The sequence below is a fragment of the Sus scrofa genome, chromosome 11 (genome assembly GCF_000003025.6).
Source record: "Sus scrofa isolate TJ Tabasco breed Duroc chromosome 11, Sscrofa11.1, whole genome shotgun sequence".
NCBI lineage: Eukaryota > Metazoa > Chordata > Mammalia > Artiodactyla > Suidae > Sus > Sus scrofa.
In genome coordinates, this window is record NC_010453.5 from 17779242 (window position 1) to 17806931 (window position 27690).

Sequence of the window (27690 nt, forward strand, 5' to 3'; positions counted from 1 at the left end):
AATAGTAGACTTTTCTGGTTGTGGGTGAGAATTTAAGCCAAAATAGAATGCAGTATTCCCCCGAAAGTAACTTTGGATCTTTGCCTTAAGACCTGAGGCAAAAGTTACATGAATTTAGATAACTAGGTTAGAACTAAGATATTGGGCCTTTGCCTAGAAAACCAGTTAGAGGACTTTAATCTTGATATAGCAAGGAATAGAGAGGGATTATAGCCTCTTGAAACAAAGTAATGAAAATTTACAAAATAATGGAATTTTTGAAAATTAAATGTGGCTATACTATGTATAGAAGGATTCTAAGAAAATCTGTTGACAAGGAAACTGGGCATGTGATTATTATAATCTTGGAATGATGAAAACCTGAACAGGATGGTGACAATGAGAATGGAAATGAGAGAATAAATTTAAGATATTTCAAAGGAAAAAATTGTGGAGCATCATGATGAGTTGGATAAAAGGGAAGTGTCAAAAATTACACATTTTCTATGCTAGTAAACAATGATAGTATCACTGAAAGGGGACAGTTAAGAGAAGCTAGTTTAAGAAGAAAAAATGTTGAGTCCCATCCTTGTAATAATGAATTTAAGATATCCAGGGAGTTCCCTAGTGGCTCATCGGCTTACGAACCCAAATAATATCCATGAGGATGCAGGTTTGATCCCTGGCCTCTTAGTTAAAGGATTTGGCATTGCCATGAGCTGGTATTGCCGGTTCAGTTCCCACATTGCTGTGGCTGTGGCATAGGCCAGCATCTTCAGCTCCAATTCCACCCCTACCCTGGGAACTTCCACATGCTGCAGGTGCAGCCCTGAAAAGCAAAAAAAAAAGAAAAAGTCATTGAACTTGCGTAACTGGAATTCTGTGTAAAAGGCTGGAGAGGTAAATTTTTTCCGTTATCCACTCAAAGCGATAAGGGTAAACAAGCTAACTGATGTTCTTTAAAGACACTATATCCCTTTTATATTGCTTTTAAAAAGAAATACATAAGTACATATATTTATGTAAAAAAATTGATTGGTATGTAGTTTTAAATAAACATTTCCAGGAGTTCCCGTTGTGGCTCAGTGGTTAACGAACCCGGCTAGCATCCATGAGGACGCAGGTTCAATCCCTGGCCTCACTCACTGGGTTAAGGATCCGGCACTGCCATGAGCTGTGGCGTAGGTCTCAGACACGGCTCGGATCCCGCCTTGCTGTGGCTGTGGCGTAGGCCAGAGGCTACAGCTCCAATTCAACCCCTAGCCTGGGAACCTCCGTATGATGCCGGTGCAGCCCTGAAAAGACAAAAAAAAAAAAAAAAAAAAAAAATTCCAAAATGGAATTAAAACTCTTCTCTTTCTTAGAGTGTCATATCTCAAGCTGTGCCTGTAAAAAAAAAAAAATCCCTGCACTTATATCAGTTATGAAGGTCAATGACTAAAATGTGTTAATATCTTGAACCCTAACTTTGCTTCTATTCAATAAACAAAGATCTTTCCTAGTATTACATAGAGGGAGTGAAATTGAGACCCTAAAGTCCAAATAATTCAGTCAGTTAAAACTTTGTAAAATTGACGTGGCTTTAATTTCTCAAATGGAAAAGCAAGTAATTGAATTGTGGGAAATGTGCTGGTCTCCAGTTTCAAGAAACAGTACAGCACAAAGACCTGGCATTCTGGCTGAAGAGCTGTAATAATAAACAGAAATTTGAAAACCAGGAAGACGAGTTTTCCAAGAGTGCAACTGTGACATTTCAAAAGAGATATAACAAGAAATTCTGGAAGATGGCCAAAAATAGGTTTAGATAATTGAGATCCCTTATTTGAATACTTGTTTTTGATGGAGAAACACAGTTAAGAGGAAATGAAGCTTCTATCCAAGAGGTCTAAAACACTTTCTTCTTCTCACCCTAAACTGAGTTTGCTTCTGAAGAAAAGTGTTAGCCAAAAAAAATCAAATAGGAATTCAGTACTGCTTAAACTGTAGCCAGAAGTTTAAAAAGTGACCAAAGCAAAAAAAAAAAAAAAAAATTAATTAATTGATTGAAAGCAAACACTTTGGTTTTCTAGGAGCCAAACCTTGTTCTATAGGGTTCCTATTTAGAAAGTCAAAGTATCTTGATCTGTTTACCTAGTTATTACATGTCCATCATGAGACAGAAATATCGTATTATTTTATATTTTTAATTTCTAATATATTCTACTTTAATGATATGTAAGGAAGCCTAAAATGTCATTCAGTGCTTCCAAAATAACCTTTAGAAAAACTCAGTAATATGTTTTCTGAGTATATCAGGATCTTTTAGGCCATTTTACCTGAATCCTTGAACCATCTGGTTATCCAAATTCAGTGAACCTGTATCTTCAAGTCAGATTATCCAGAAATGGGGACATTTGTTTCTATATTTCCATCCTAGTTGCATCTGACTTATGTACCTGGTGTGATGACGTCCACTATCTTTTCATGACTCCTAAGTTATGGAGGTAAGTCAAGATTTCATAATGGTTATTGTCATGTAACATTCGTTCTGAACTTGTATACCGTTAACATTTCTTTAATTACTAAGCACTCATGTAGCATTGCATTTTTATTTTCAAAGTACAGTATATTCCTGTTTTGGCTGAGCTATTTTACTCTGATTAAATGTGTAATTTTGCATAACTTTCAACTAGTTAGTTCCTATATAGATCTATACTTTAATCTCATTTTGTGTGCAATTATCCACATAAACTTCTAATAGAAAAAAAAATACCACGTTTTTTCCCCATAGTCTTTAATTTGAATCAACGCTTTCAGACTCTTTATATAAAGGATCCTCATCTATCTTTGAATTTACTGTAATTTTTGTTTTTCCAAGTGCCTGTTTTCTGAGACTATAGAGTTCCAAAATTTTCAGTTAAGTTCAGTTACAACTGTAAAATGTCCAGGACTGTAGGGGATATAAAGATCAGTACAAAACACAATCCCATCCCTGAAAAGACTAAAAAAAAAAAAAAAGAGGTCCCATCATGGCTCAGGGGAACTGAATCTGACTAGCATCCATGAGGACACAGGTTCAATCCCTGGCCTCGCTCAGTGGGTTAAAGACCTGGCATTGCCATGAGCTGTGGTGTAGGTCAAAGTCGTGGCTCGGATCTGACATTGCTGTGGCTTCGGTGTGGAACAGCAGCTGCAGCTCCAATTCGATCCCTAGCCTGGGAACCTCCATATGCTGCAGGTGCGGCCCTGAAAAGACAAAACAAACAAACAAACAAACAAAAAACCCCAAAAAAACCCAATCCCAGGCCTTGTTTTAAGAGAACTCATGGAACTTCACACAGGCAGCCAGACTATCTTGAGGTCTCTGATTACAAAAAGGGTGAAAGATAAACCTCTCTTACTTGGCTTCAAGCTTGAGAACCCAAAGAAATTCAAATTCTTACCAGGGTGTGAAATGAGGAAAGTAACATGAAATAGAGACATTTGGTAGTTGTATGTTTTACTGAACTGATAGAGTGAAAAACTACTTTAAAACAATGATCTCTGGATTTGAGATGTTGGCATGAAATCTGAAGGTATAGAAAACTCTACGTGGTTAAATAAGTCTTAGGCACATGTTACTTTTTTATTCTGTGCCATACTTAATACTCATTTCCCATACATTATATAAGGTGTTAGTTTTATTTTGTTTTGTTTTGTTTGCCACCCTGCTGCATATGGAGTTCCTGGGCCAGGGATCAAATCTGAGCCACAGTTGCAGCCTACACCACAGTTACAGCATTGCCAAATCCTTAACCCACTGTGCCAGGGCTCTAACCTGCATCCTAGTGTACCAGAGATACTGCTGATCGCATTGCACCATAGCAGGAATTCCATTAGCTTTTTATCTATTAAAATATTTCAGGGGTTGGATCTATCTCATAGCTTAGATAAATATTAAAGCATTTTCTAAGCTAACCAATGATGAGATTCTGAGTCTTTTGGTGAAATTATACATAACTTTTCATCTCTAACAAATCCAATAGAAGGCCTAATAACTCATGAAGTGTAATTCTGGGACAAAGCTGGTGAGTAGTTATGGTTTTTATGATGTTATATTCTAGAAATACATGTATTTTTAGTAATGTATTTTCATCTCTTTATTTCTTGAACTTACATTTAAAACACTAAGTTTGATGTCACATTGGTGTTTTTCCATGGGTTCATTGGCTCCAGGAAGGCAATAAAATTTCCCAAATTTCTTTTTTAAAATATCCTCTTGGTGGCTTCTACATTGTTAAATGTGCTTGTTATAGGGTCAACTTCCCCAGCACAGAGGAAAAATAACAGTAGAATTATTGGATATTTAGAAGTCTTAACAGGTCTTTTATTATTCCAGCAAGGTGTCTAGTAATGTGGCCATTTCTATTATTTATGGTAGAGAACCAGTACAAAGACTTATAAAATGAAGATTGTCAGATGTAAATTTTACATAAGATAAATTAGAAAAAATGTACGATTTCCTAAATCATATATTTCTCAAGCTGCTTTCCCTTGCTTCAGGCTCCTGATTTCAGATATATATTGAAAGCAGCCCAAATTAATTTCAACTTTAATATAGCCTAAGAATTCTTTGTAATTATGACATATATTAAATTCAAGAGTAAAATTCAAAACCAGAGCTCCTTTTCAGAAAATCTGTGTAGGGGGGATTTCCAATCACTTATAAGGTTAAATTATTGAGGTTCTAGAATAAGCTAAAATCTTTAGTGCCTTATCAGATATGAAACTGTAGATAATGGAACGAGGCTGAAACAAACCTAAGTGGGAGAATAGGGGAGACCCAACTGTTGATGGTATCAAGAGTGGCAAACCTTAACATGCTTTGTGATGATACATACCTGTGTATATGATGAGATGGATTGATAGGAGTATATGATTTGATAGACCAAAGTCTTCAGGTTGGTTGACCAAGACAAGCTTCTGCCGTTATTATCTTATAATTTCTTATAATTTTCTGATAATTCAGTCAAGAAGCTAAACGATGCCCATGTAAATGTTAAAGTCATTTTTCTAAAGCAGGCAAGAGTTTTAATTTGCCTCTGGTACATCTAACGTGTCCCTGTTTTCTTCCAACTATACACCTGCCTCCCTTTGTAAAAAAACAATTTTTTTTCACATCTTGACTTCCCAGTTACAGTGTCCCACTCTATTTTGGAGTGAACACAAGAGGCTTACTGAGATGATCTTGATAGGTGTGTTCCAGATGATATAATTTCTAAAATATTTACTAAAATAAACTCAGAGTTCCTGTCGTGGCACAGCAGAAACTAATCTGACTAGGAACCATGAGGTTACAGGTTCAATCCCTGGCCTTGCTCAGTGGGTTAAGGATCCTGCATTGCCCGGAGCTGTGGTATTGGTCGCAGACTTGGCTCCGATTCCACATTGCTGTGGCTCTGGTGTAGGCTGGCAGGTACAGCTCCGATCAGACTACTAGCCTGGGAACCTCCATATGCCACCGGTGCAGTCCTAAAAAGACAAAAAAAGAAAAAAGAAACTCAATCCACTCCAAAAGTACACTTTTCCTAATGAATCATACATATTTTTTTAATTTTGGTAATCTGTCTCCTTCTAAATCCTCTGTATTGTGAACCCATGATTTTTAAAAAACTATTTAATTAGAGACTTAAGTTATTTTAATTTAAACCCATTGTCAATGTTATGAATTGTGTTTGTAGTTAGCTCTGGAAGGGAAGGCCTTGTTGTATTCCTTGCAGTATCTCCAATGTCTAGAATAGTATTTGACACACAGTAGACGTCAATAAATATTTATTGAATGAATGAATGAAGTTTATGTATATTACATGTTTCCATAGGTAATGTTTCTATTAGCTCAGTAAAAAGAACATTTTATTTCTCATTTCAAACTAGTTTCTACAAGTGTGAATGACTAAGAATACATTAATAGCAATTTAAACATTTCCTGTCTTATTCCTTGCCGATCCATATTTTTTGCTTAAGTATTCTTTTAACCAGTTATCAGTTTTTAATAATCTTATCAGCAGAGCACTATACAGAATTACACATAAATATACATACACATAAAACCATGCCAACTATACCCAGTTAGTTAAATCACATACATGCAAAAAACTTAGCAATGTAGAAATATTGTACCTTAGAATATGATGCTAGCAAGGGAACAAGACCAGATACATCATCCCCAAAACTAAGATGAGAGACTAAAACAACTAAGTTGGCTCTTCTGCTGTAAAAAAGGGGTAAATGCCACTAAAAACAAAACAGTCAAAAGGCTTTTTTTTTCTTATTTGGGTCTTTGTTTTCAGTTGCTGACCTTAACATTACCAATCGTGAAGTATCTTGCACTTTTCCGTGATATATAACTTTTTGAGGTACTATTAGGAAATTTTTAAAAAACTTATTCCCTATAACTTATACAAATCTGTAGGTAATTACTAAAAATTTCTTTACTAGGCAGTTCCCTGGTGGTCTAGTGGTTAGGATTCAGCACTAGCACTGCTGTGGCCTGGGTTCTACTCCTGGTCTGGAAACTGAGATCTCATGTCAAGCTCCTACATGCATGCTACAGCAATAATAATAATAATAAATTTAAAAAATTTTTTTAAATTTCTTTACTAAAGGTAGGGGTTTTACAGGAAGGGTCACAGAATAAAATTTGTGTCTGTATGAGATAATAGCCCATACTATGTAATAACAGTCCCTCTAACCCACACACACACACACACAATCTTTCAGGTATGGCTTTTTCTTCCTTTTTAAAGAAATAAACCTACCTAGTCTGGTGAAAAGTAAGTCTTCCTCCCCCACCTAAATCTCACTCAGTTCCCTCTCCAGAGGTGACCAATATCTAATATGAGTATTATATATTTTTCCACAAATGAAAACTATATACTGTATATAAAGTGGATATATATTTTCCTAATTTATACATTGTCTTACACTTCACTTTTTTCAACTTATAAATATTTGACAATTCTTCCTTGTGAGTTCATAAGCTGCTGCTGCATTCTTTTTAAAGGCTGCACAGTATTTCATTGTTTGAACTATAATTTACCCATTCCCTATTGATGAACTTTGAGTTTATTTCTAATTTTGCTCTTATGATGATATACTTTCTCATTTGTGAGTTCCTTGAGAATTAGAATTTTTTTAGTGGTGCCTGCAGCATGTGTAAGTTCCCAGGCCAGGGATCAAACCTGTGCCACAGTAGCAACCTGAGCCACTGCAGTGACAATGCCACATCCTTAACCCGCTGCACCACAAGGGAACTCCAGAATAAATATTTTTGTCTTACTCATATTTTAATTCTGAAAAGTTAGTATAGTCTCCAACAAATGTTTAAGATATTTTTGAATGAATGAATTGTACTTTTTAAAATGGTGCTTGACTTCCTGCCTGCACTGGATGTTTTTAACCTGTGTGCAAAGTGCTTGGTGCTTTTTGATTTAATGATTCCCTTTCTAGATGTTTATCCTAATATATATATTTTTAATGGCCACACCCACAGCATATGGAAGTTCCTGGACCAGGGAGTGAATCTGAGCCACAGCTGTGACCTACACTGCAGCTGCAGCAACTCCAGATGCTTTAAACCACTGTGCCGGGCCAGGGATTGAATGTGCACCTCTGTAGCGACCCTAGCCACTGCAGTCAGATTCTTAACCCACTGTGCCATGGCAGGAACTCCTGTCCCAATATTTTAAATGACACATATATAAAAGGAATTCCTACAAGAGGACTCACTAAGTCAGAGGAATGTATTTTACAGCTGCACCTATGGCATATGGAAGTTCCCAGGCTAGGGGTTGAATTGGAGCTGCAGCTGCTGGCCTACACCTTAGCCACAGCAATGCCAGTTCTAAGCCACATCTGCAATCTATGCCGCAGCTTGCAGCATCACCAAATCCTTAACCCACTGAGCAAAGCCAGAGATCAAACCCACATCCTCATGGATACTAGTTGAATTCTTAACTCACTGAGCCACAATGGGAACTCCAATATTTGTATTTTAACTGTTAGTAGAAGTTATAGCTTTTCACCAAAGTAGGTACTACTTAGTAAAAAAGGTATTATTTTTCTCACAAAATGTTTAGCACAGTGCTTTACACATACTGGTGTTAAAATTGTTGAATAGGAGGAGTTCCCATCGTGGCTCAGTGGTTAACGAATCCGACTAGGAACTATGAGGTTGTGGGTTCGATCCCTGGCCTTGCTCAGTGTGTTAAGGATCCGGCATTGCTGTGACCTGGGGAGTAGGTCGCAGACGCAGCTTGGATCCCGTGTTGCTGTGGCTGTGGCATAAGCCAGTGGCTAGAGCTCGGATTAGACCCCTAGCCTGGGAACCTCCATGTGCCGCGGGTACAGCCCTAGAAAAAAAAAAAAAAAAGACCAAAAAAAAAAATTGTTGAGTAGATTGAGCTCACATTCAAGTGAGAAGAATTTGTTTTTAGTAGTTCCCGTTGTGGCTCAGTGGAGATGAATCCAACTAGGAACTGTGAGGTTACAGGTTTGACCCCTGGCCTTGCTCAGTGGTTAAGGATCTGGAGTTGCATGAGCTGTGGTGTAGGTCGCAGACGAGGCTTGGATCCTGTGTTGCTCTGGCTGTGGTGTGGGCTGGTGGCTATAGCTCCAACTGAACCCCTAGCCTGAGAACGTCTATATGCCACAAGTGCAGCCCTAAAAAAAAAAAAGAAAGAAAGAAAGAAAAAGAAAAATTTGTTTTTATGATGGCACAAAAGTCTATGTAGTGAAAAGAGCTAATTAATATCCCTGGGAAAGGAGGAAAATAAGACCTCACAGAAGAGGTGCAATTGAAAGTGGCCACCTATCTTCAGAATCATCATCATCATTACTGACAGTTGCTGAGTGCCTACCATGTGCCAGGCAATGCACTGAGTATTTTACATTATCTTTTTCGAGCCTCATTTGTCACATAAGGGAGATATTTATTATCCTCATTTGATAGATGAGGAAATTGAAGCATAGAGAGATTAAATAATGACTTGCCCAAGTTGTATAGCTACTAAGTGATTGAGTTGGGATTAGAAATCAAGCAGTCTGATTACATAGCCCATTCTTGAATGCTGTATAAGTGTTCATGAAGAAGAGAAAGGGAAAGAGGCATTGAAGGTAGAAGGAACATGCATCAAAGTACCAAGTACATGGTGTTTAGAGAGCAGCAAGCGCTTAATGTGGCTTAAGTATTGGTAAGGTGTGGTTGCTCCAAGGTGGCACAGTAGAGGACAAGGCCAAAAAGTTAGGCTGAGTACCTATTTGATTAACATATATCCCTAAATGTGAAATTTCAAAACCAAAAAAATGACAATTTATCTTTGCTCTAAAAGAGAATGAAAACTTCATTTCTTTTTCTCAGATTGCTGTGGCATGAGGATAGTCCCTGGTTTCAGTGTTTTGTTCATGGTGAGAGCTTCAGACCTTTTTATCCTTTCAAAGCTATAGCATTCAGTTTTGTCTTCAGAGGATGCTGTTCTGGTGCTGACCAGATGGAAGTCTTCCATTAATAAAGTGTCAATCAGTAAGCCGAGTACATTTGTTCCATTGGCCAGTTTTCGGTTATCAGGTTTTATAGAAACATACCTAGGACATACAAAAATGTTCAATTATAAAGCGTCCCTTTAATAACTAGCAAAACTAAACACATAAATTGGACTTATAACCTCAAAGGCATCATACCATTTTTGATCAGATTTGATTTAAAGGCCTCGTTTATAAATCCAAATCAGTAATTCCAGGCTACTGAAAATAGAGACCTTGCTGTGATCTCCAGTTATTTTAATTCCACATTTAGAATATAGCTAACATTGGGGATTTCCCATTGCAGCTCAGCAGTAAGGAACCCAACTAGTATCCATGAAGATGCAGATTCTATCCCTGGCCTTGCTCAGTGGGTTAAGGATCCAGCATTGCCATGAGCTATGGTGTAGGCTGGCAGCAGCAGCAGCTCCGATTAGACCCCTTGCCTGGGAACTTCCATATGCCCTATGGAAGTTGCAGCCCTAAAGAAAAAAAGCAATAAATATATAAATAAATAAATAATAGAAAGTAGCTAACTAACATTGATGAATATTCATTGAGAAATTATTTTCTGGAGCAGACAATTAAATTAGCTTAATCTTGATGTAATGTAATTTATCTATTTCTAATTTTGTTTTCAATTTACTAAACATTGTTTTAACCAATTTAATTAATTGATTCAATGACTTTAGTAGACATTTGATACATTTCCAACTTTCCCCCTGGATCTAATTTTACCTATTATCAGCACCAACATTACAGATTTTCTTTTGTGACTTACTCCTATCAAATGCACTTTTTCAGGTGAAATTTTGCAGATATTAAATGTCAAAAAGATTTTATTGTTTTTCTCAAAAAGTGTCCACTGTTGAAGAGCAAATCAGGGGGTCGAAAGCCCTCAGGAGTCAAAATGACAAAACTTTCTATTTCCTAGAAAACTCAATAGAACCAATACACATAATTCAAGAAAAATATACCTGAGCTTTTCAGATGTTGCTTTAACAATGTCAGCATAACTTGTCCACAAAGATATAGCTACATTGTCCCTTCTTTATCTGCCATCCAAGATATTTTTATGTCTTTGTGTCTTCCCACATTTGTGTATGAGATGTGAAGAAAAGGCTAACTTAAATTAGTTCTAGGCAGCAATCTAAACTATCTCTGGTTTCATAAAATAAAAAGAGCCTTGGGGACATCCCTAGCTTACTTTTAATTGTAATTAATTAGAGTAGTTATTATATCTCATGTTTAGAAACTTATTCTAGGCAAAGAAAAGAATTAATAATAAAATGAAATAGCAACATGGGAGTTCCCGTCATGGCGCAGTGGTTAACGAATCCGACTAGGAACCATGAGGTTGCGGGTTCGGTCCCTGCCCTTGCTCAGTGGGTTAACAATCCGGCGTTGCCGTGAGCTGTGGTGTAGGTTGCAGACGTGGCTCGGATCCCGCGTTGCTGTGCCTCTGGCGTAGGCCGGTGGCTACAGCTCTGATTAGACCCTTAGCCTGGGAACCTCCATATGCCGCGGGAGCGGCCCAAGAAATAGCAACAACAGCAACAACAACAAAAGACAAAAAAAGACAAAAGACAAAAAAAAAAAAAAAAAAATCTCTTGGGATAGACCATGATGGAAGGTAATATAAGAAAGACCATGATGGAAGATAACATCACATATATATAACGTATGACTGGGTCACTTTGCTATACAGCAGAATTGGTGCAACATTGTATATCAACTATATTTTAATAAAAATTTAAAAATTAAGAAAATGTAAGAATTCTAAAACTACAAAGTACATATCAAAAAAATTTATTATGTTTAATACAGCACATTTCTAGCATTAGTAAGTCATTTTATATACCCCCAAGCCCCAGATCTTAGTTGTATAGCCTAGAAATATTTATCAAAGAGAAAAAACGTTATAGAACATCTCACAAAATTAAGATGCAAATAGTATATAGTAGGTGACAACAAAGTGGAATATACTTACAAGAAATCACTGGGCCAAAACACTTGATTCTTTAAGAGGGCAACTTAAGAAATGAAAGCTTTCAAGGCACAAGGAAAGGATAAAAGAAACTAATGGGGAATAGAAAATCAAAACATTTTAAAAACTTAAAAGGAAACTACACTTTTCCATTTGAGCTGGTTTAAAACAGAAAGGTCAGCTAGAATATGGCTATTCGAAAAGACTCTAGAATCCTGTGACCATAACTTGAGCTTGATAATGTGATCATATGAATGGCCTTCTCCAAGTATTCTAGTACTGTGAACTTGAGAGAGAATAACTGAGCAAACTGCTAGGTTAACAAGACCTTAGAGTGATAAATCATACTAGTAGAACATACTGAACAGCTGGATGATAAGCCAGACTCTGAGGAGACATTCAGGCTTACTCCTCCACTTTCCACCTTCAGAAAACATCAGAATGGACAGATTCAGACCAAGGAGTGATCAAGAAATAAAAATGATTGCTAGCTAGGTAGTTATGTACTCAAGGTGGACCTTTTAGAACCAGGAGTTTTCATCCGATCACCTGAACTCCCAATAATGTCATCTTATTCAGGTTATCTACTTCCCTTTGAAATTGGCACTATAGAAAAAGAAAAATCACAAACACTTACTTAAAGGCTGGGAAAAATTCTAAATTTCAAACAACTGAAAAGAATACTATTTGGTGACATGCGAAAAAAATCAATTTTAAATTCGGATTTTGGAATTTAGATATAATGCCATTCTCTTATTAAGATGAAAAAAATTCTTGTACTATTTGTAAAACACAAACACTTAACAACAAAGGGGAAACTACTGTCATATGTACACACAAAGAATATCCCAAATTGAGTTTCTAATGTTTTTCAAGGTTATAATCATTTTTTCCAAATGCAGTTTTAAAATAGCATTTAGTATTTCCAGGATAACTTTTTTTTTTTTTTTTTTTTTTTTTTGTCTTTTTGCCTTTTCTAGGGCCGCTTCCACGGCACATGGAGATTCCCAGACTAGGGGTCTAATTGGAGCCATAGCCACTGGCCTTCGCCAGAGCCACAGCAACACCGGATCCTAGCCGTGTCTGCAATCTACGTCACAGCTCACAGCAACGCAGGATCCTTAACCCACTGAGCAAGGTGGGATCGAACCCACAACCTCATGGTTCCTAGTCGGATTCGTTAACTACTACGCCACAACGGGAATTCCCCCAGGATATCTTTTTACCGTGTATGTTTCTTCTTGAAATCAATGATACTATTTTTCCTTAGGTTTTTAACTTTTTAGGAAGAGATCCCCAAAAAGATCTTAATCACACAATTAAAAAAAATATATAGTAATTTCCCTTCTATTTTTGTTAGTGCCCCACCAGTTGTGTATAGAGGTATCTTAAGACAGTTTGAAGTAAAGATTGGGTCTTAGGTTTTCTTCACAATCAGCTTGTTAATTTAACTGGATCTCATTCCCCAAAATGACATTTCAACCTCTTTGGAAGGGCAGGAAATATAAAGTGTAAAAACATAAGAACTGTCATACTGCCCAGGGTTCTTAAATTCATAAGCAGGGCCACGTTGTATGTTGTAGGAGGGGCAAACATTGATTGTTCCCAATGGCTATGGCAGAAGTTAAGAAAACATCCCAAAATATGTCAATCTATCTTTACCCCAAAAAAATATAAAATATAATTTATTTTTAATGCTATCAGTAAAGAACATATGCAGACTTTTTTTTTTCCTTCTGAAAATTAAATCTAGCTTTCACAATTAGTAAAATAATATTGAGACAGCATTAAGACACTTGTAAGGAGGGAAAAAAAGTGTCCATGACAGTAGAGCAGAAATCAGCCCTAGGGTCCAGCCAAGAAAAACAGGGGGAGAACGTGAATAAACTGACTCAGAAGCAACTCTCCTTAATATACTGACAGCCTATCCCAATATTCTCAGTTGTCTGAGTGCCAGAGATGTAACAGTATATCAAATTTGCCATTGGATATATCATCCTTAAGGGTGCTTAAAAATAAAGTGGAATGGAGAAAAAAATCTGTCATCAAATCAGAAGGACCAGAAGAACAAAAATACACAGAGTATAAGAAAATCAAGACAAACTGTTGAGCCTTTACTATTTGCCAGCCACTAAAAGAATCTCTTAGGGAGAAAAAGACATCTCATTCCGTAGCAATAGAACATGATCCATAAAATCATTTCCTCCTACAACTTGATTGACCATCGTCCCAGTTTTCCCTTGACAATCTTGATTTATTCCCATTGTCCCACATAACAGTTCTTTCTTTCATTCTAAAAAGTATCCCAGTTGGACAATTATTACCTGGTCATTCCACCCAACTCTACTGGTTACCCCCCAAAATTATTTTGAGTAGTCATTTTTTCCAAGAAAAGTTTCAAGTATGAGAAACTTTAATTTTTGAGGGGAAAAAATCAGCAACTGGCATAGAAAAGAGGCTGCAAAGTACAAAATACCTGATTCCCGATTGGTTGTCTGTAGAGCTGTCAGAGCCACAGTGGAATACCAGGTCATGGTAAGAAGGTCTCTGTGGAGGCAGTGGAAGTAAGGTCATCTGAGGAGGGAAGGAGTTACTACTCCAGGTCGGTGCCACCAAAGTTTGCTCTACAAACACTGTAATCCTCCCAGTTAGCATCTCAATTGTTTTGCCGCAAGAGCTAAACACCCTGAAAAAAGCTTGAGTGTTTCTGCTTAGGAAATGCACCTCCACAAGAGCAGGTTTCGGCTGTAGCAGGTGTTCTTGGTTTAAGAGATCCACCAGAGGATCAAGTTCATAGAATAGAACCTCCCTCTGAAGCCTAAGATAGTCTGAAAAGTCAGTGGGTAATAAAAGCTGGTGAGTTCTCAAAAAATCTAAGATGAAACTAAATAAAACACCATCTCTGTCCACAAAAATCTGGCCACCAACCATCTTGAATTCTTGGTCTCTGCCATCCAACATTCGTGTCAGGCGAGAGGCAGGAAACTGCTTTATGGTTGAAGACCTTGTGGTGAATATCTTTCCTCCCACATTCAAAGTGACCAGTTCCTGAGTACTCATTCTTTTGCTTCAAACTGGAGGCTACAAACCATGACACACTTAGGAATTTATAAATCACCTATAACCACAAATGCTGTTAAGTATGATTAAGAAATGTGGGGGAGGGGAAAATACAAACAGAGACCTAGATTTCCAGGTAACTATTGTAAAGCAAATAGTGTATCCATAGCCATGTTTACAATCTGAGAGTTGCTTGGGAACTTGCAGTATACAAAATGAAAAAGCAAGATGAGGAACTGGATAGTTAAGGGAAATGGCCAATATATCTGAGGACAGGTGTCACATTGATTCCTTTACTGTATCCCATTTAAAAAAAAAAATCCTTCATGAAAACCTCATCTAAATCTACTGTTCAATATATATACAGGGAGTTCCCTTGTGGCACAGTGGATTAAGGATCCAGTGTTCAGTGGCTCAGGTTGCTGCCATGGTGCAGGTTCAGTCCCTGACCTGGGAACTTCTACATGTGGTGGGCATGGCCAAAAAAAAAATATCAGGAGCAGAAAAGTATTCCCCTTCCCAGATCTCTTATCTGCTGTGAGTCCATATGGGAGAGGTAGGATTTACAGAGAAATATTGTCTTATTTCTTTAGCAATTTAGTGACTAAATCATGGGCTATCAGTTGGGGACAAGGGAACCATTAGCTCAACTAGCAGCTTTGACTCTTCTCATAGCTAGAATGATTCTTCCGTACTTTAAATTTAGTTGCCACCTTTCTCTCCAGTCCCTGCTTGTGTTACTTTCTCTCACCCAAACTAATGGATTCGGGTAAAGATACTCTGGGCTGTCAAAGGAATGTCTTGTCCCATGACAGAAATAAGATTGACTGAAAGCAGTTCTAAGATAAGTCACTTCTTGTTTTCATGTGAATTCTAAACTCGGTGAAAAAATTAAGTGTTTTGTCCTGTGAGAGATAGGGCATCTTAATCTCCCGTGAGCAGATAGGACAGCATTAGTGTTTAGCTGATTGCTATGTACTTTGCTATCTGACTGTCAAATTAGGCTTACTACTCTTAAAAAAATTCTTTGGTTGTTCTCTGGTGACACAGGAGATTAAGGATCCAGTGTTGTCACTGCTAGGGCTTGGGTTGCTGCTGTGGCGTGGGTTTGATCCCTGGCCCTGGGAACTTCCACATGCGGCTGATATGGCCAAAAAGAGAAAAAAAGTCTTAAACAAGTGAATCAACTGGCTGGACAGTTGCCATTGATACTTTGGAACAATACCTAGCTGCCAATAAAAAAGTCTTTCCCATTTCCTGCTCTTGCCATGTCCTTTTTTTTGTAACCTGTGCCTTTGCTTGTACAACTGCCTAACACTTTTGTAGTTTACCACCAAATTCCTTTCATGATAAATTTACAAAACCTAAGCAGATAAAAGGCAAGTTGAAATAAAACTCTACCCTCCTAAAAATGTAAACTTAGTAAAGAAAATGCCAGTTTTTGGTTACATGAGATTTACACTATATCAGAAAAAAGAAAATCAACCCTCTGCAGAAAAAGTTGGGAATCCATCACATCTGAATCCTTTTTTAAAGAATGTACACTCTCCAAAAAAAGTGGCTTTACAAGAGTAGTCTTTATTACATGCTTAAGAACAATCATTATTATACTACCTCATCAGTACAATACTAAATCGTGTGCTCTCACCTCCCCTTTTTTCATAACAAAAACACAACCAATATTGGGGACAGGATGCTTATTTCAAAAGCACTCTAAAAAGGAAGGAAGGTTTGGGCCTACACTATTAAATTTCACTTTTATCTTTATGCTACCTAATTTCAAAGACATGTATAAGACATTATTTTTGAAAGGTATACTTTTGGAGGAAGATATCTCCCTAGAATCTTGACCACATCTGAACTCTACCACTCTGTATTCTATCAAATTTCTAACAAAAGACACAGAACTATGTCCTTGAAACAGATTTTATAATAGTTTATATTTGCACACAAATTCTGCCACATTGTTCAGCACCACCAAAGTAAAATTCTTCAGTCTTTCACTGAAAATGAAAAACCCATCTGTCAACTGTTCCCAGTAAAAAACTGATTGTTCTACAAAATCAGCTGATTTAGTCAGATAAGAACTAAAGTTTGAAAGACTGTCTTTCCAAGTTGTGATTTCATCAAATAAAGACCATTCGAGGAATATGGTAGGACTAAAGAAAATGAGAAGGCCAAGAAGAATGACTACCACAAATAACTGATAAAAGCCCCAAGGAATCTTGCTAATGAATGTGCCAGTATCTTGAGGCAAAGAAAGTTTATCCACATCTACTAGTTTTATGTCTTCCCATTGACTGGTATCAAAGTTCTTCATTAAAGGGCTTGTGGGCAAATTAGAGGGAGGCAAAGGAGTTTCCTTGATTACTTTTATTTTCTCCCGGAACTCCTGCATCTGTTGCAGAAATACGATGGGTTCTGATACATCTTTGAAAGCCTCAGCAATGTTAAATGCCATTCGCTGTTCCTGCAAGATGGTGTTGAGTTTGTTGATCTCTGGGTCATAGGCTTGCATAACTGCAAGTTTCATGGTCTCAAAGTCAGACAGGATTTCATTCTTCTTTTGATCTAATGTGTGTTGTAACTTCTCAAAAAACTCCTTCACTTTATCTGAATCTTTAGTCAGTAACTGTAGAGATTTCCTTTTGCTAGTCTCCAAGGTATCCAAGCGAGAAAGAGCATCTCCCCGACGCCAGGTCTCAAAGCTCTGGAAGAGGGACTCAAAGGCATTCCTTTCCTGAGCATAGGCATCTTCAATAGAACAGAAGACATGCTTGGTGTGGTCACCACGAGTAGCACAGATCCCACAAATGAGCTGCATGTCAGTCAGGCAGAAAATGTTGAGAGGCTGCCCCAAGTGTCCTTTGCACACTGGCATTTTGGGAGAGATCTTGATCTTGTTATACTTTTCCACGATACCTTTGAGGGAGTAATTAACCTGTAGGCTATTGACTCCGGTAGCTGAAGTTTCCTTACGGCATGTGGGGCACTTGAATGGAGACGATCTCCACAGTGAATTCCGCACATTCCCCTCTAAGAGCCCTTCTAAGCATTTTTTGCAGAAGTTGTGTGAACAAGGCAAAACTCGAGGATCATCAAACAGACTGCAACAGATTGGGCACGTGAGATCTTCTTCCAGCAGCTCCATCACATCTCCTACCAGAGAGAAAGAAACATTTCATTTTACATCCAGTGATCCCCTCCAGACTATGGAATAATTAGAAGAAACTATCTTTACAGTCATCACAAATGATCTTTCACTGAAATAACCAGTCAAACAAAGGAAATAAAAGAAATTTAGGAAGGGAATGCACACCAAAGCAGATTTAATCTGCTGGGACTCAAACATGCTCCTTATTAGTAGGACTCCCTGTACACAAGGCCTTTGTGTGGGCTTTCCAACAACAGTCTTTGGCTGAGACAGGGTTAGGACTAGGACAACTGCAAGTTGAGCCAGCAGAACCCAACTGCTTGTTTTAAAACAGAGCTGACTACTAGCTGTCAGAAACAAAGCCACTCAGTGTCTGAAAAGAATGAGTTCTTTAGTCTGGGCCCACAATTATAAAATGGTATGCTATTTAAAGAAAAAAGCACCGAATATAAATCTAAGCATGTAGCCTCATGTAGACTTTTATTAAAAATTGGCATATTTTTCTATTTCAAAAGTAAGATTACAATTATTAAAATCGGAGGTAAAAACAGAAAATGAGAGTTGCAATTCATTCTTCCCTAGAGAACTAAATGAATATTTAAAACCACTGTAATAGTAATCAAAGCCACTTATGCTGTCTAGAGCAGTTAAGTTCTCAGGACCTGGTAGGCAGAAGGGTCCCTAAGACCATTCCAGGGCATCTGTGAGGACAATTCTATTTTCATAGTAATACTAAGATGTTATTTACTTTTGGCACAATGTTGACAATGTACTGTAAAAGCAATAGTGAGTAGATACTGCTGGAGCCCTAGAAAGAATCAAACAAGGCAAGAGGTAGCACCAAACTGGACTCTTGGTCACTGTATTTTTCACCACCACACACCCACAATGGGGCATGGGTGGGGGCAGCCAGTGTTAATTTAGAATGTTCTGGATGAAGCAGTAAAAATCATTCATTTTATTAAATCTTGATCCTTGTGTACATGTCTCTTTAATATCTTGTGTAACAAAATATGAAGTAAACGCCAAGCACTTATGTTGCATACCAGCAGATACTGTTTGGAGGAAAAGCAATTAGGTGATTGAGTTGCAAGCTCAACCAGCTGTTGCGTTCATGGAACAGCATTTTTACTTGCAACAACAAATGACAAATTATGGCTGTGCAGACTTTCTTTCCTTTCTTTTTTTTTCGGGAAGTTCCCAGGCCAGGGATCGAATCCAGGCCAGAGCTGCAACCTACACCACAGCTGCAGCAACACCAGATCCTTAACCCACTGTGCTGGGCTGGGGATCTACCTGGCGCCTCCACAGAGACAAGCCTGATCCTTAACCCACTGCACCACAGCAGGAACCCCTGGCAGACATGTTCTTGAAAATGAACAAAATGAGCCCATTACCTCAAGGAAAACAAATGATAGTATTTCTTGCCAAGGATAAAGATCAATTTTTGGAGTGAAAATTGGGTTTTTGAAAATATACTTGCTACCTAAGAGCTTAAAGACTTTTCAAATCAAATGTGTTGATATTGACAAATGTGGGTTTTAGGTTTTTTAGGGGAGAGATCATTGTGTAAATGAAATATGTTAATATTTGGAGATCTACATTACACAGTGAACTAATTTGTTCAAGTCACCAATGCATATTACACATCACGCATGGGTGAAAGATCATAAAGCCATTATGTTCAAAAACATGATTTCAGATTCCATACTGTAACTAACTTTTAAGGAACTACCACTTGTGTTTTGGTATAGTATCAAAGAAGATCCACAGTTATCCGAAAAGGCCATTAAAATATTCTTCCCTTCACCAACTTCCTATCTGCGCAAGGCCAAACCAGATTTTGTTTTTTGGGTACTTCAACCAAAATGACTTACTGCAATGAGTGCAATGCAGAAGCAGATAAAAGACTCCAGTTTTCTATTAAATAGCAATTCATTAAAGACCTCTATAAGTATGTAAAACAATGCCACCCTTCTCACAACTGTTTTGAAAAAGTTATTTTTCAGTTTATAACATATAACAGGTTTATCATTGTTATTTTAAATGAGTTATATTTTTTTCTCAGTTTTAATTTCTAATAGAGTAAATATTTATACATAATACACGTATAAACAAAAGCTCTTGGGAGCCTCAATTTTTAGGAGTGAAATAGGGTCCTATGACCAGAATATTTGAGATTTCTGAGCTACAGTATACCATTTCTCAAAGTAAGTTTATTCTTTTTTTTGGAATGTTTACATCCAAAGCATTTTGAAGTTCCAAGCCACAGCTGCGGCAATGCATGGTCCTTTAATCTATTGCAATGGGCTGGGCATTAAACCCACACTTCATGGCAATCTGTACCTGCAATAGGGTTCTTAACCCACTGTGCCACAGTGGGAACTCCTACAAATTTATTCTTTTTTTTTTTTCTTTTAGGGCCGCACCCGCGGCATATGGAAGTTCCCAGGCTAGAGGTCAAGTCGGAGCTGCCAGCCTACACCACAGCCACAGCAATGCTAGATCTGAGCCACAAATGCAGTTTACACTGTAGCGCACAGCAATGCTGGATCCTTAACCTACTGAGTGGGGCCAGGGTTCGAACCTACATCCTCAAGGATACTAGTCAGGTTCGTTACTGCTGAGCCACAATGGGAACTTCTTCCCTAAAGTTTTAAAACCAAAAATAGTGATAAATATGTCCTTCTTCAGTTTACTGAGGGATATATGTATTACATTTTCACCAAGTTAATAAATAAAATAAGGTCTAACAATCTGTGTGCCATCTTATAACCAAAAGTAAGTAACTTTTGACAGTAATTTTAAGAATCACAATTGGAGCTACAATCTAGAAGATAAATAGTATTTAAAAAATAAGCTCAGGTGTTCCCTGAAGGTTCAGTGGGTTAAGGACCCGGCGTTGTCACTGCAGTGGCTCCAGTTATAGCAGTAGTGCAGGTTCCATCCCTGTTCCAGAAACTTCCACATTCCAGGCATGGCAAAAAAAAAAAAAAAAAAAAGGACAAGTTCAGATTGCAGGACTAATTAGCTTATGGTTTTATATTAAGTGTAATACATGTATAATAAATAATACACATAGATATAGAATTAACTGAAAGAGTATTCTATCAAGTTTAGTGTCTTATGGCAAAGATGTATGGTGAGCTTATTTTTCCAAAAAATATTTTGTGACATGAGAAATCATACAAACTTTGAAAAGCATTGGGAATAGAATACCTATAGAGAATGAGGTTAGCGTGCTAAGAGAAATTATCAAGCAGCTGTAAAACATTCTGACCCTTCAGAACAAAGGAGGAAAACTTTTGATGATCCTCCATCCCTAGTCCTGGTTCTACACTTTATCAACTCCACTGCTATCATCTTTCACCTAAAAATTCTTCGCTAAGGCTAGATTTTAGAGTAAACAGGAGAAATAGGAAAGCAGTAGTGGCAGCATTCAATAAAGTAAACCTGATTTACTCATCCTTGCAAGGTTAGTATTTCCAGAGAATCCTATCCAAGCATATTAAATAAGAAACGCAAAAGATACCAAGTGTTTTGGCAATGAGGAGAAAAAGGACACCCAAGACAAAGAGAAACTTTGAAGAAAACTGAGAAGAATACTGCAGTTGGGGCCAAGAAGAATTTTAAGGGAATCAAATATGATCAAAAGGAAAATGTCACACACAGGAAAATTCAGAAATAATAAACAGCTATCCCAAAGCCATAATCAACTTATAGCTCTTAAAATGGACCAGAGGAAAAAAATTACTATTTAGAAAGACCCTTAAAAAAAAAAACAACAACTGCATGAAAAATCAGAGTAGATCCTATTTTTCTGTTTTTAGTGATACGACTTAGAAATTTTGGTTTATAAAGATTCTCATTTTCATTCATACTAAAACTAACTCTATTTTCTTTTCTTAGCTTTATACTCAAACCTTTATGACAAAACTATGTGACCACAGCTGACTTTGAAAAATGAGACATATTAGCCAAGAATCCAAGAAACCATGGCAGATTTGTTGCCTTAAAGGTTTTAAAGGAAAATACATAATAAGATTTTCAGTCTAAGTGAAGGCTGTGCTTCACAGTAAAGGAACTTCTAGATCCTTTTCTTAAAGTATGGCCAACAGATAAAAATCTAAATCAATTAAGCTTACTCCTTTGAAGAAACTATGTATGTAATATCCCCTCTTTTGGGGGACATTTTTTTTCCCAATAAGACATCAAGAAACTTAATGGGAATGAAATTATTGTTTGCTGGTCATAAACTTTCAACTTAACCAATGTTAAATTAAGTACAAAGGCAAACAAGTTTTCCAAGATTCATTTCTTCCTTCAAATGTGTTTCTAAAGTCTAAATTTTGAAGCATAAAAATCTATCTTCCCACCAATTAAAAATTTCCCAAGTTTTATACCAACAAAGTAACCAAATATATACCTAGTTGTCTACCACCTCTCTGGTTTTCAACTTAATTTTCTTACCATATTTGTACATTAAAATATATTTTTTAATTTATGTAGAATAAAATTCACTTTTTGGTACACAGTTCTATGAGTTTTGACAAATGCACAGTTGTATAGCACTAGCATAGATTTATTTTCAAGCAAATTTTCAAGATATCCACACTCAAGGAAGACTACAAAAACTGTTTTATCTATCCTACCTTGAGAGGGTAGATAGCAACAACAATCTCTACAAATGCAAACAGTAACACAACAACCAGAATATTAAAAATGAAAAAGCCAGAAGTTCCCACCTTGGGGCAATGGGTTAGGAATCCGACTGCAGTGCCTTGGGTTGCTGCAGAGGTGCATTTTGATCCTCCGCCTGGCACAGTGGGGATAGGGTCACGGCTGCAGCTCAGATTCATTCCCTGGCTCTGGAACTTCCATATGCCAAAGGTACAGCCATAAAATTAAGTAGGATTCCTGCTAAGTAGGGCAAAATAAATCTAGCACAGAAGGTCCAGCAGCTTGGAAAGCCCACCTACTCAGAAAGTTCACAAGTTTTGGGACCAAGGTTACATTCCCAAGAATATAAAAACTAGGTCATTATTACCTTCATAGTCCAAACTCAGAAAAAAATTTTTTTTCCTTTACTTCATTCTATTCTCTGTGTCACTATTTTTGCCCTGACTCTCTGCTTTGTTTATTCTTTTTTTTTTTTTTTTTTCTTTTTATGGCCCCACCTGCAGCATATGGAAGTTCCCAGGCTAGGGGTCAAATCAGAGCTGCAGCTGCCAGCCTACACCACAGCCACAGCAACACTAGATCTCAGCTGCAACTGCAAGCTATGCCACACTTACCAGCAATGCTGGATCCTTAACCCACTGAACAAAACCAGGGATCAAACTCGAATCCTCACAGACACTATATTGGGTTCTTAATCTACTGAACCACAACAGGAACTCCTGTTTATTTATTTATTTGTCTTTTATCTTTTTAGGGCTGCACTCAAGGCATATGGAAGTTCCCAGGCTAGGGGTTGAATGAGAGCTGTAGCCGTCAGCCTACACCACAGCAATGCCAGACCTGAGCCATGTCTGCAACCTACACCACAGCTCACGACAACACCGGATCCCTATTCACTGAGCAAGGCCAGGAAACCAGCCAGGTTCAATAACCACTGACCCACGACGGGAACGCCTGTTTATTCTTTTTAAAATTCATCTTCCCCACACTATTTCAAGAAATAAACCTTTGATTTCCTTTTATTCTCTCCTTATCTCCTACCCTCCTCCTTACCTTACTTATCTTTTCCTTTTCTCTTTTCCCTGTGTCACCTAATAATCACCCAAGATATTATTCTGTAATCATATAAATCAACAGTTTCAGGACGCCAGCTAGATCAGATATCCCCATCCCATTTATGTACAACTACTGAGAAATCTATGAGGACACCAAGTGGTGGTGAATGCCAATCTCTCCCACCCAGATGAAATCAATTTGAATAAAATGAGTATATGAATTTGAGCCTAAATTATTCTCCTACTCTAGTATCAACCAGACCCAGATCATTGATCTTTACCTGTTAAGAGTTAAAATTAACTTAAATTGGGACTACTGACTTCTGCAGAGCTATTATAAACCAGAAATGTCTGGTTTCTTTTCTCCAAAATAAATGTAAACAGGTTTGGAGTTCCCGCTGTGGCACAGCAGAAATGAATCCAACTGGAAACCATGAGGATGCAGGTTCCATCCCTGGCCTCGCTCAGTGGGTTAAGCATCCAGTGTTGCTGTGAGCTGTGGTGTAGGTGGAAGACATGGCTCAGATCTGGCATTGCTGTGGCTGTGGTGTAGGCTGGCAGCTGTAGCGCTGATTGGACCCCTAGCCTGGGACCCTCCATGTGCTGCAGGTGCAGCCCTAAAAAGCAAAAAAAAAAAAAAGAAAGAAAAAGAAAAAAATAAACAGGTTTAAATGAAGGTGGCAAAATTTTACCCACAGACCAAACTGTCTTCTTACACAACAATAAACTTGGCAATCATTAATCTAAATAATTACCCCCAACAGAGGTATCTACTAAAAATTTTTCATTAACTAGCTTTGCATTTGAGGTTAATTCCAGCTTTCAGAAAATACTGTCAAAGTCAAGCATTTCTACATAGCAAGCTAGATCTATCTAAATTAGTGATATTATTTACATAGTATGTAATACTGTGCCCCGTGAAAACAGGTATTTAGTGGATAACTGACAAGCACTACTTAGCAACTAATTAGAACTTCTGAGATGGAAATGTATGAACAAACTTCCCTTTGCTCAGTGCAGAGTTACATACCCATTTTATTCTAAGTAAACCTTGAAAATATTTCAAGTAGAAAGCTAAGCAATTTTTAGGTTGGCTATACTCTACATACCGGTGGTGGAACTCCTCGCTCATATCCAATACTACACACGTGCAAGGGAAGAAAGGAAGACATCCTCTGGGAGTTTTAAGTGGGAAACCAGGCTATTGCCAAGTAGGATGTACTTGCAGAACTTATGCTATAGGAAAGACAATAGTTTAACCTACTGGCAAAACTTTTCAGTTCAATTTTTCTGTAGAAATGGACCTACACCTATAATGGAAATGAATAAGTTTACATTACAGGAATTTGCTTTAGAGAAGGCTTAGGAATTCCCGTCATGGCTCAGTGGTTAACGAATCCGGCTAGGAATCATGAGGTTGCAGGTTCGATCCCTGGCCTCACATAGTGGGTTAAGGATCCAGCATTGCCGTGAGCTGTGGTGTACTGTGGCATAGGCCAGCGGCTACAGCTCCAATTCAGCACTTAGCCTGGGAACCTCCATATGCCATGGGTGTGGCCCTAGAAAAGACAAAAGGAAAAAAAAAAAAAAAAAAGCCACTTAGAGAAGGCTTAACTGAAATGTAACTATTCTGTATGTCCGAGGACACCTATTTTTGGTTAACTGTTATGAATACTATTCCTCTAGTACCATTCTAGTTATCTAGAGTCCCAAGGCAAAGTAATGACAATGGCAGTGTCTTTCATGAATAACAAAAAATCCAATGATCTAGTGATATATAAAAAGAGGAAATATAAGCCAAAAGCCAATTCCTGCCCTAAATTCAGAAATACAGCATATTTACAAAGATATGATCACTCTAAAAGGTGTAATAAATGCCTTACAAAAGGACATGGAAGGCTGACAGCAACTGAAGTTGGATAAGTTATCCATGCAATTGGATTTTTTTGTTTGGCTTAGGTTTTTAAAAAAAATTTCATTGAAGTACAGTTGATTTACAATGTTGTGTTAATTTGTGCTGTACAGCAAAGTAACTCAGTATACATCCTTTTTTATATTCTTTTCCATTATGGTTTTCCATTATGGTTTATCACAGGATATTGAATATAGTTCCCTTTGCTATACAGTAGGACCTTGTCGTTTATTCATTCTGTGTTTAATACTTTGCCTCTGCTAATCCCAAATTCCCAATCCTTCCTTCCCCCACTCCCTAGTCCATGCAATTGGATTTTTTTTTTCTAAAATGATAAAAGTAATTTGTGATCATAGAAAATACAGGAAAAAATTACCCATGATCACATCAGCAAAGACTAACCACCCTATTTTGGTATATTATTGCAAATATTATTTTGGCATATTTCTTCCAATCCTGTGTACGTTTGTGCACACATATATTTTAAGAATATATATGAGTTCCCATCATGGTGCAGCAGAAACAAATCCAACTAGGAACCGTAAGGTTTTGGGTTCAATCCCTGGCCCCGCTCAGTGGGTTAAGGATCCTGCATTGCCATGAGCTGTGGTGTAGGTCGCAGATATGGCTTGGATCCCGCATTGTTGTGGCTGTGGTGTAGGCTGGCAGCTACAGCTCTGATTAGACCCGGAGCCTGGGAACCTCCATATGCCTCAGGTGCAGCCCTAAAGAGACAAAAGACAAAAAAACAAAAGAAAGAAAACTGGTAGCATAACTTTGTATCCACTTTTTTCATTTGTTTTATCATAGGCATTCCCCTATTGTTATCAATTCTTCTAAAATGCAACAGTTAAAATTCTAAAACATAAAAGCTATTCCTTATGTGATTGTTTTAAGGGTATTATAACATTTTAATGAACACCCTACAGAAAAGTCTAATGCCCTAATTATTTCCTTATATGATTCCTTTAAATGTACTGGTAGGTGGGTCAAAGAGTAGGAACCTTCTTCAGGCTCTTCAAAAGACGGCCAAGTTTCCCTCTAGAAAGGGTATATACCACCTTCTGACCTCACCTACCCATGCACTTCCTGACCTTACAACAGAACCACACTTTTATAGAACTTAAAAAAAAAACAAAAAAAGAAAAAAACATACATTTTTACTGTGCCTACTAAATTTAAAATATAAAGAGTTTTAAGGCAATATCAGTACACACTGTGTATTACCAATATATAGAAAATATATGGTGCTAAAAGTTATGGTGTAGGAATAAAACAGAAGTACTGGGCTTAAAAACATCTTAGAGATCTTTTAAACACCTAACTTTAAAGGTGAAAAAAATGAGCCCCCCCCCCCAAAAAAAACCCTGTACACAGCAAGTAAAGCATTGGACCTGAATTTCCCAATTCTTAGACTTCAGCACTATCTGGAAAGTGGGTCAAGAATTCAGTATTCTTATTCATCAAATGGGGAAGTTTAATCATGAGCTCTCTAAATCCTTTCTAAAATTCTCCAATTTTTACAAAGTAGGTTGTAACAGGCTCCCCAGTGAAGGATGAAGAGCACTGAACCTGTGTCTGAATATCTAGCTTGAAGCACTAGTTTTCTCCTTTATGGAATGAGGATTTTCACAGTACCTATTTCATAATGTTCTTGGAAAGGTTAAGTAATGTGTGACAATTTTGTAAACTGCTGAACAACATAAATGTAAAATGACCTAATTACATGTGTGCAGATACTATGAAAACTATAAATACACATTTACGATATTAAGTTAGAGCATGCGTGCATTATCCAAGAAAGATCCTAAAAGAGAGGTGGACTCTCTGGAACTGTAATTTCAAAAGAAGGCAAAGTATTACATAGCATAGCAGATACAAAGCATGTTCATGGAAACAGGCATATATGAACAATAGCTATGGCAGAAATAGGGCCAGGCAACCAATCAATGTAGAGAATGAAAATAACCTGGTGCTATGGAAGGACTTGCCAGAAGGCTTAGTACATCAGCTGGTACAAAAAGATGGTATTTTTAGGGAAAGACAGGACAGCATGAAGAAATGCATCAAGTATAACCAGTTGATCAGCAGCTCCATCAAGTCTACCACAGGGAGTGGCTATGTGAATGAAATTCTGCTTTTAAAATACCTATTATATAAAGGTCTCCTGAGTCAGAAAACTCAATCCCTGTTGTAGAAGCCCTAGCAGCATGGCACAGGAGGGGGAAAAAAAAATTATTTTAAAAAATGCTGCTGTAGCCTCTTTTCCTTTGCAATATAAATCTTTGGATTACAATATATTTCAAACAGTTGTCACAAAGAATTT

At 37.5% G+C, this 27690-nt stretch overlaps 2 protein-coding genes across 8 annotated transcripts in view; both read right to left on the reverse strand.

Annotated features, from left to right (window-relative positions):
- On the reverse strand, positions 5002-17585 carry KCNRG (potassium channel regulator). Its single transcript, XM_021065582.1, has 2 exons — positions 13980-17585; positions 5002-9579 (listed from the first exon to the last, which is right to left on the reverse strand). Exons 1-2 carry the CDS (start codon positions 14561-14563, stop codon positions 9339-9341), a joined length of 825 nt encoding a protein of 274 aa, XP_020921241.1. The 5' UTR covers positions 14564-17585; the 3' UTR covers positions 5002-9338.
- TRIM13 (tripartite motif containing 13) overlaps positions 5790-27690 on the reverse strand; it is a 64975-nt gene continuing 43074 nt past the window's right edge. For 5 of the 7 annotated variants that reach the window (XM_021065576.1, XM_021065578.1, XM_021065577.1 and 2 more), the window contains exon 3: positions 16122-17722. In XM_021065576.1, coding sequence (XP_020921235.1) covers positions 16491-17714 — 1224 coding nt within the window. In that variant the 5' untranslated portion in view covers positions 17715-17722 and the 3' untranslated portion in view covers positions 16122-16490. Of the gene's footprint in view, positions 9580-13979; positions 26482-27690 lie in introns of those variants that run through there. The other 2 variants (XR_002336667.1, XR_002336668.1) reach the window with 2 other exon arrangements.

Excerpts from the sequence above, each read along its gene's own strand:
- KCNRG (XM_021065582.1), bottom strand. The coding sequence starts at position 14,563 with ATGAGTACTCAGGAACTGGTCACTTTGAATGTGGGAGGAAAGATATTC. Across the intron at positions 9,580-13,979 it reads GACAACCAATCGGGAATCAG|GTATGTTTCTATAAAACCTG; the intron begins GTATTTTGTACT and ends TGTATGTCCTAG.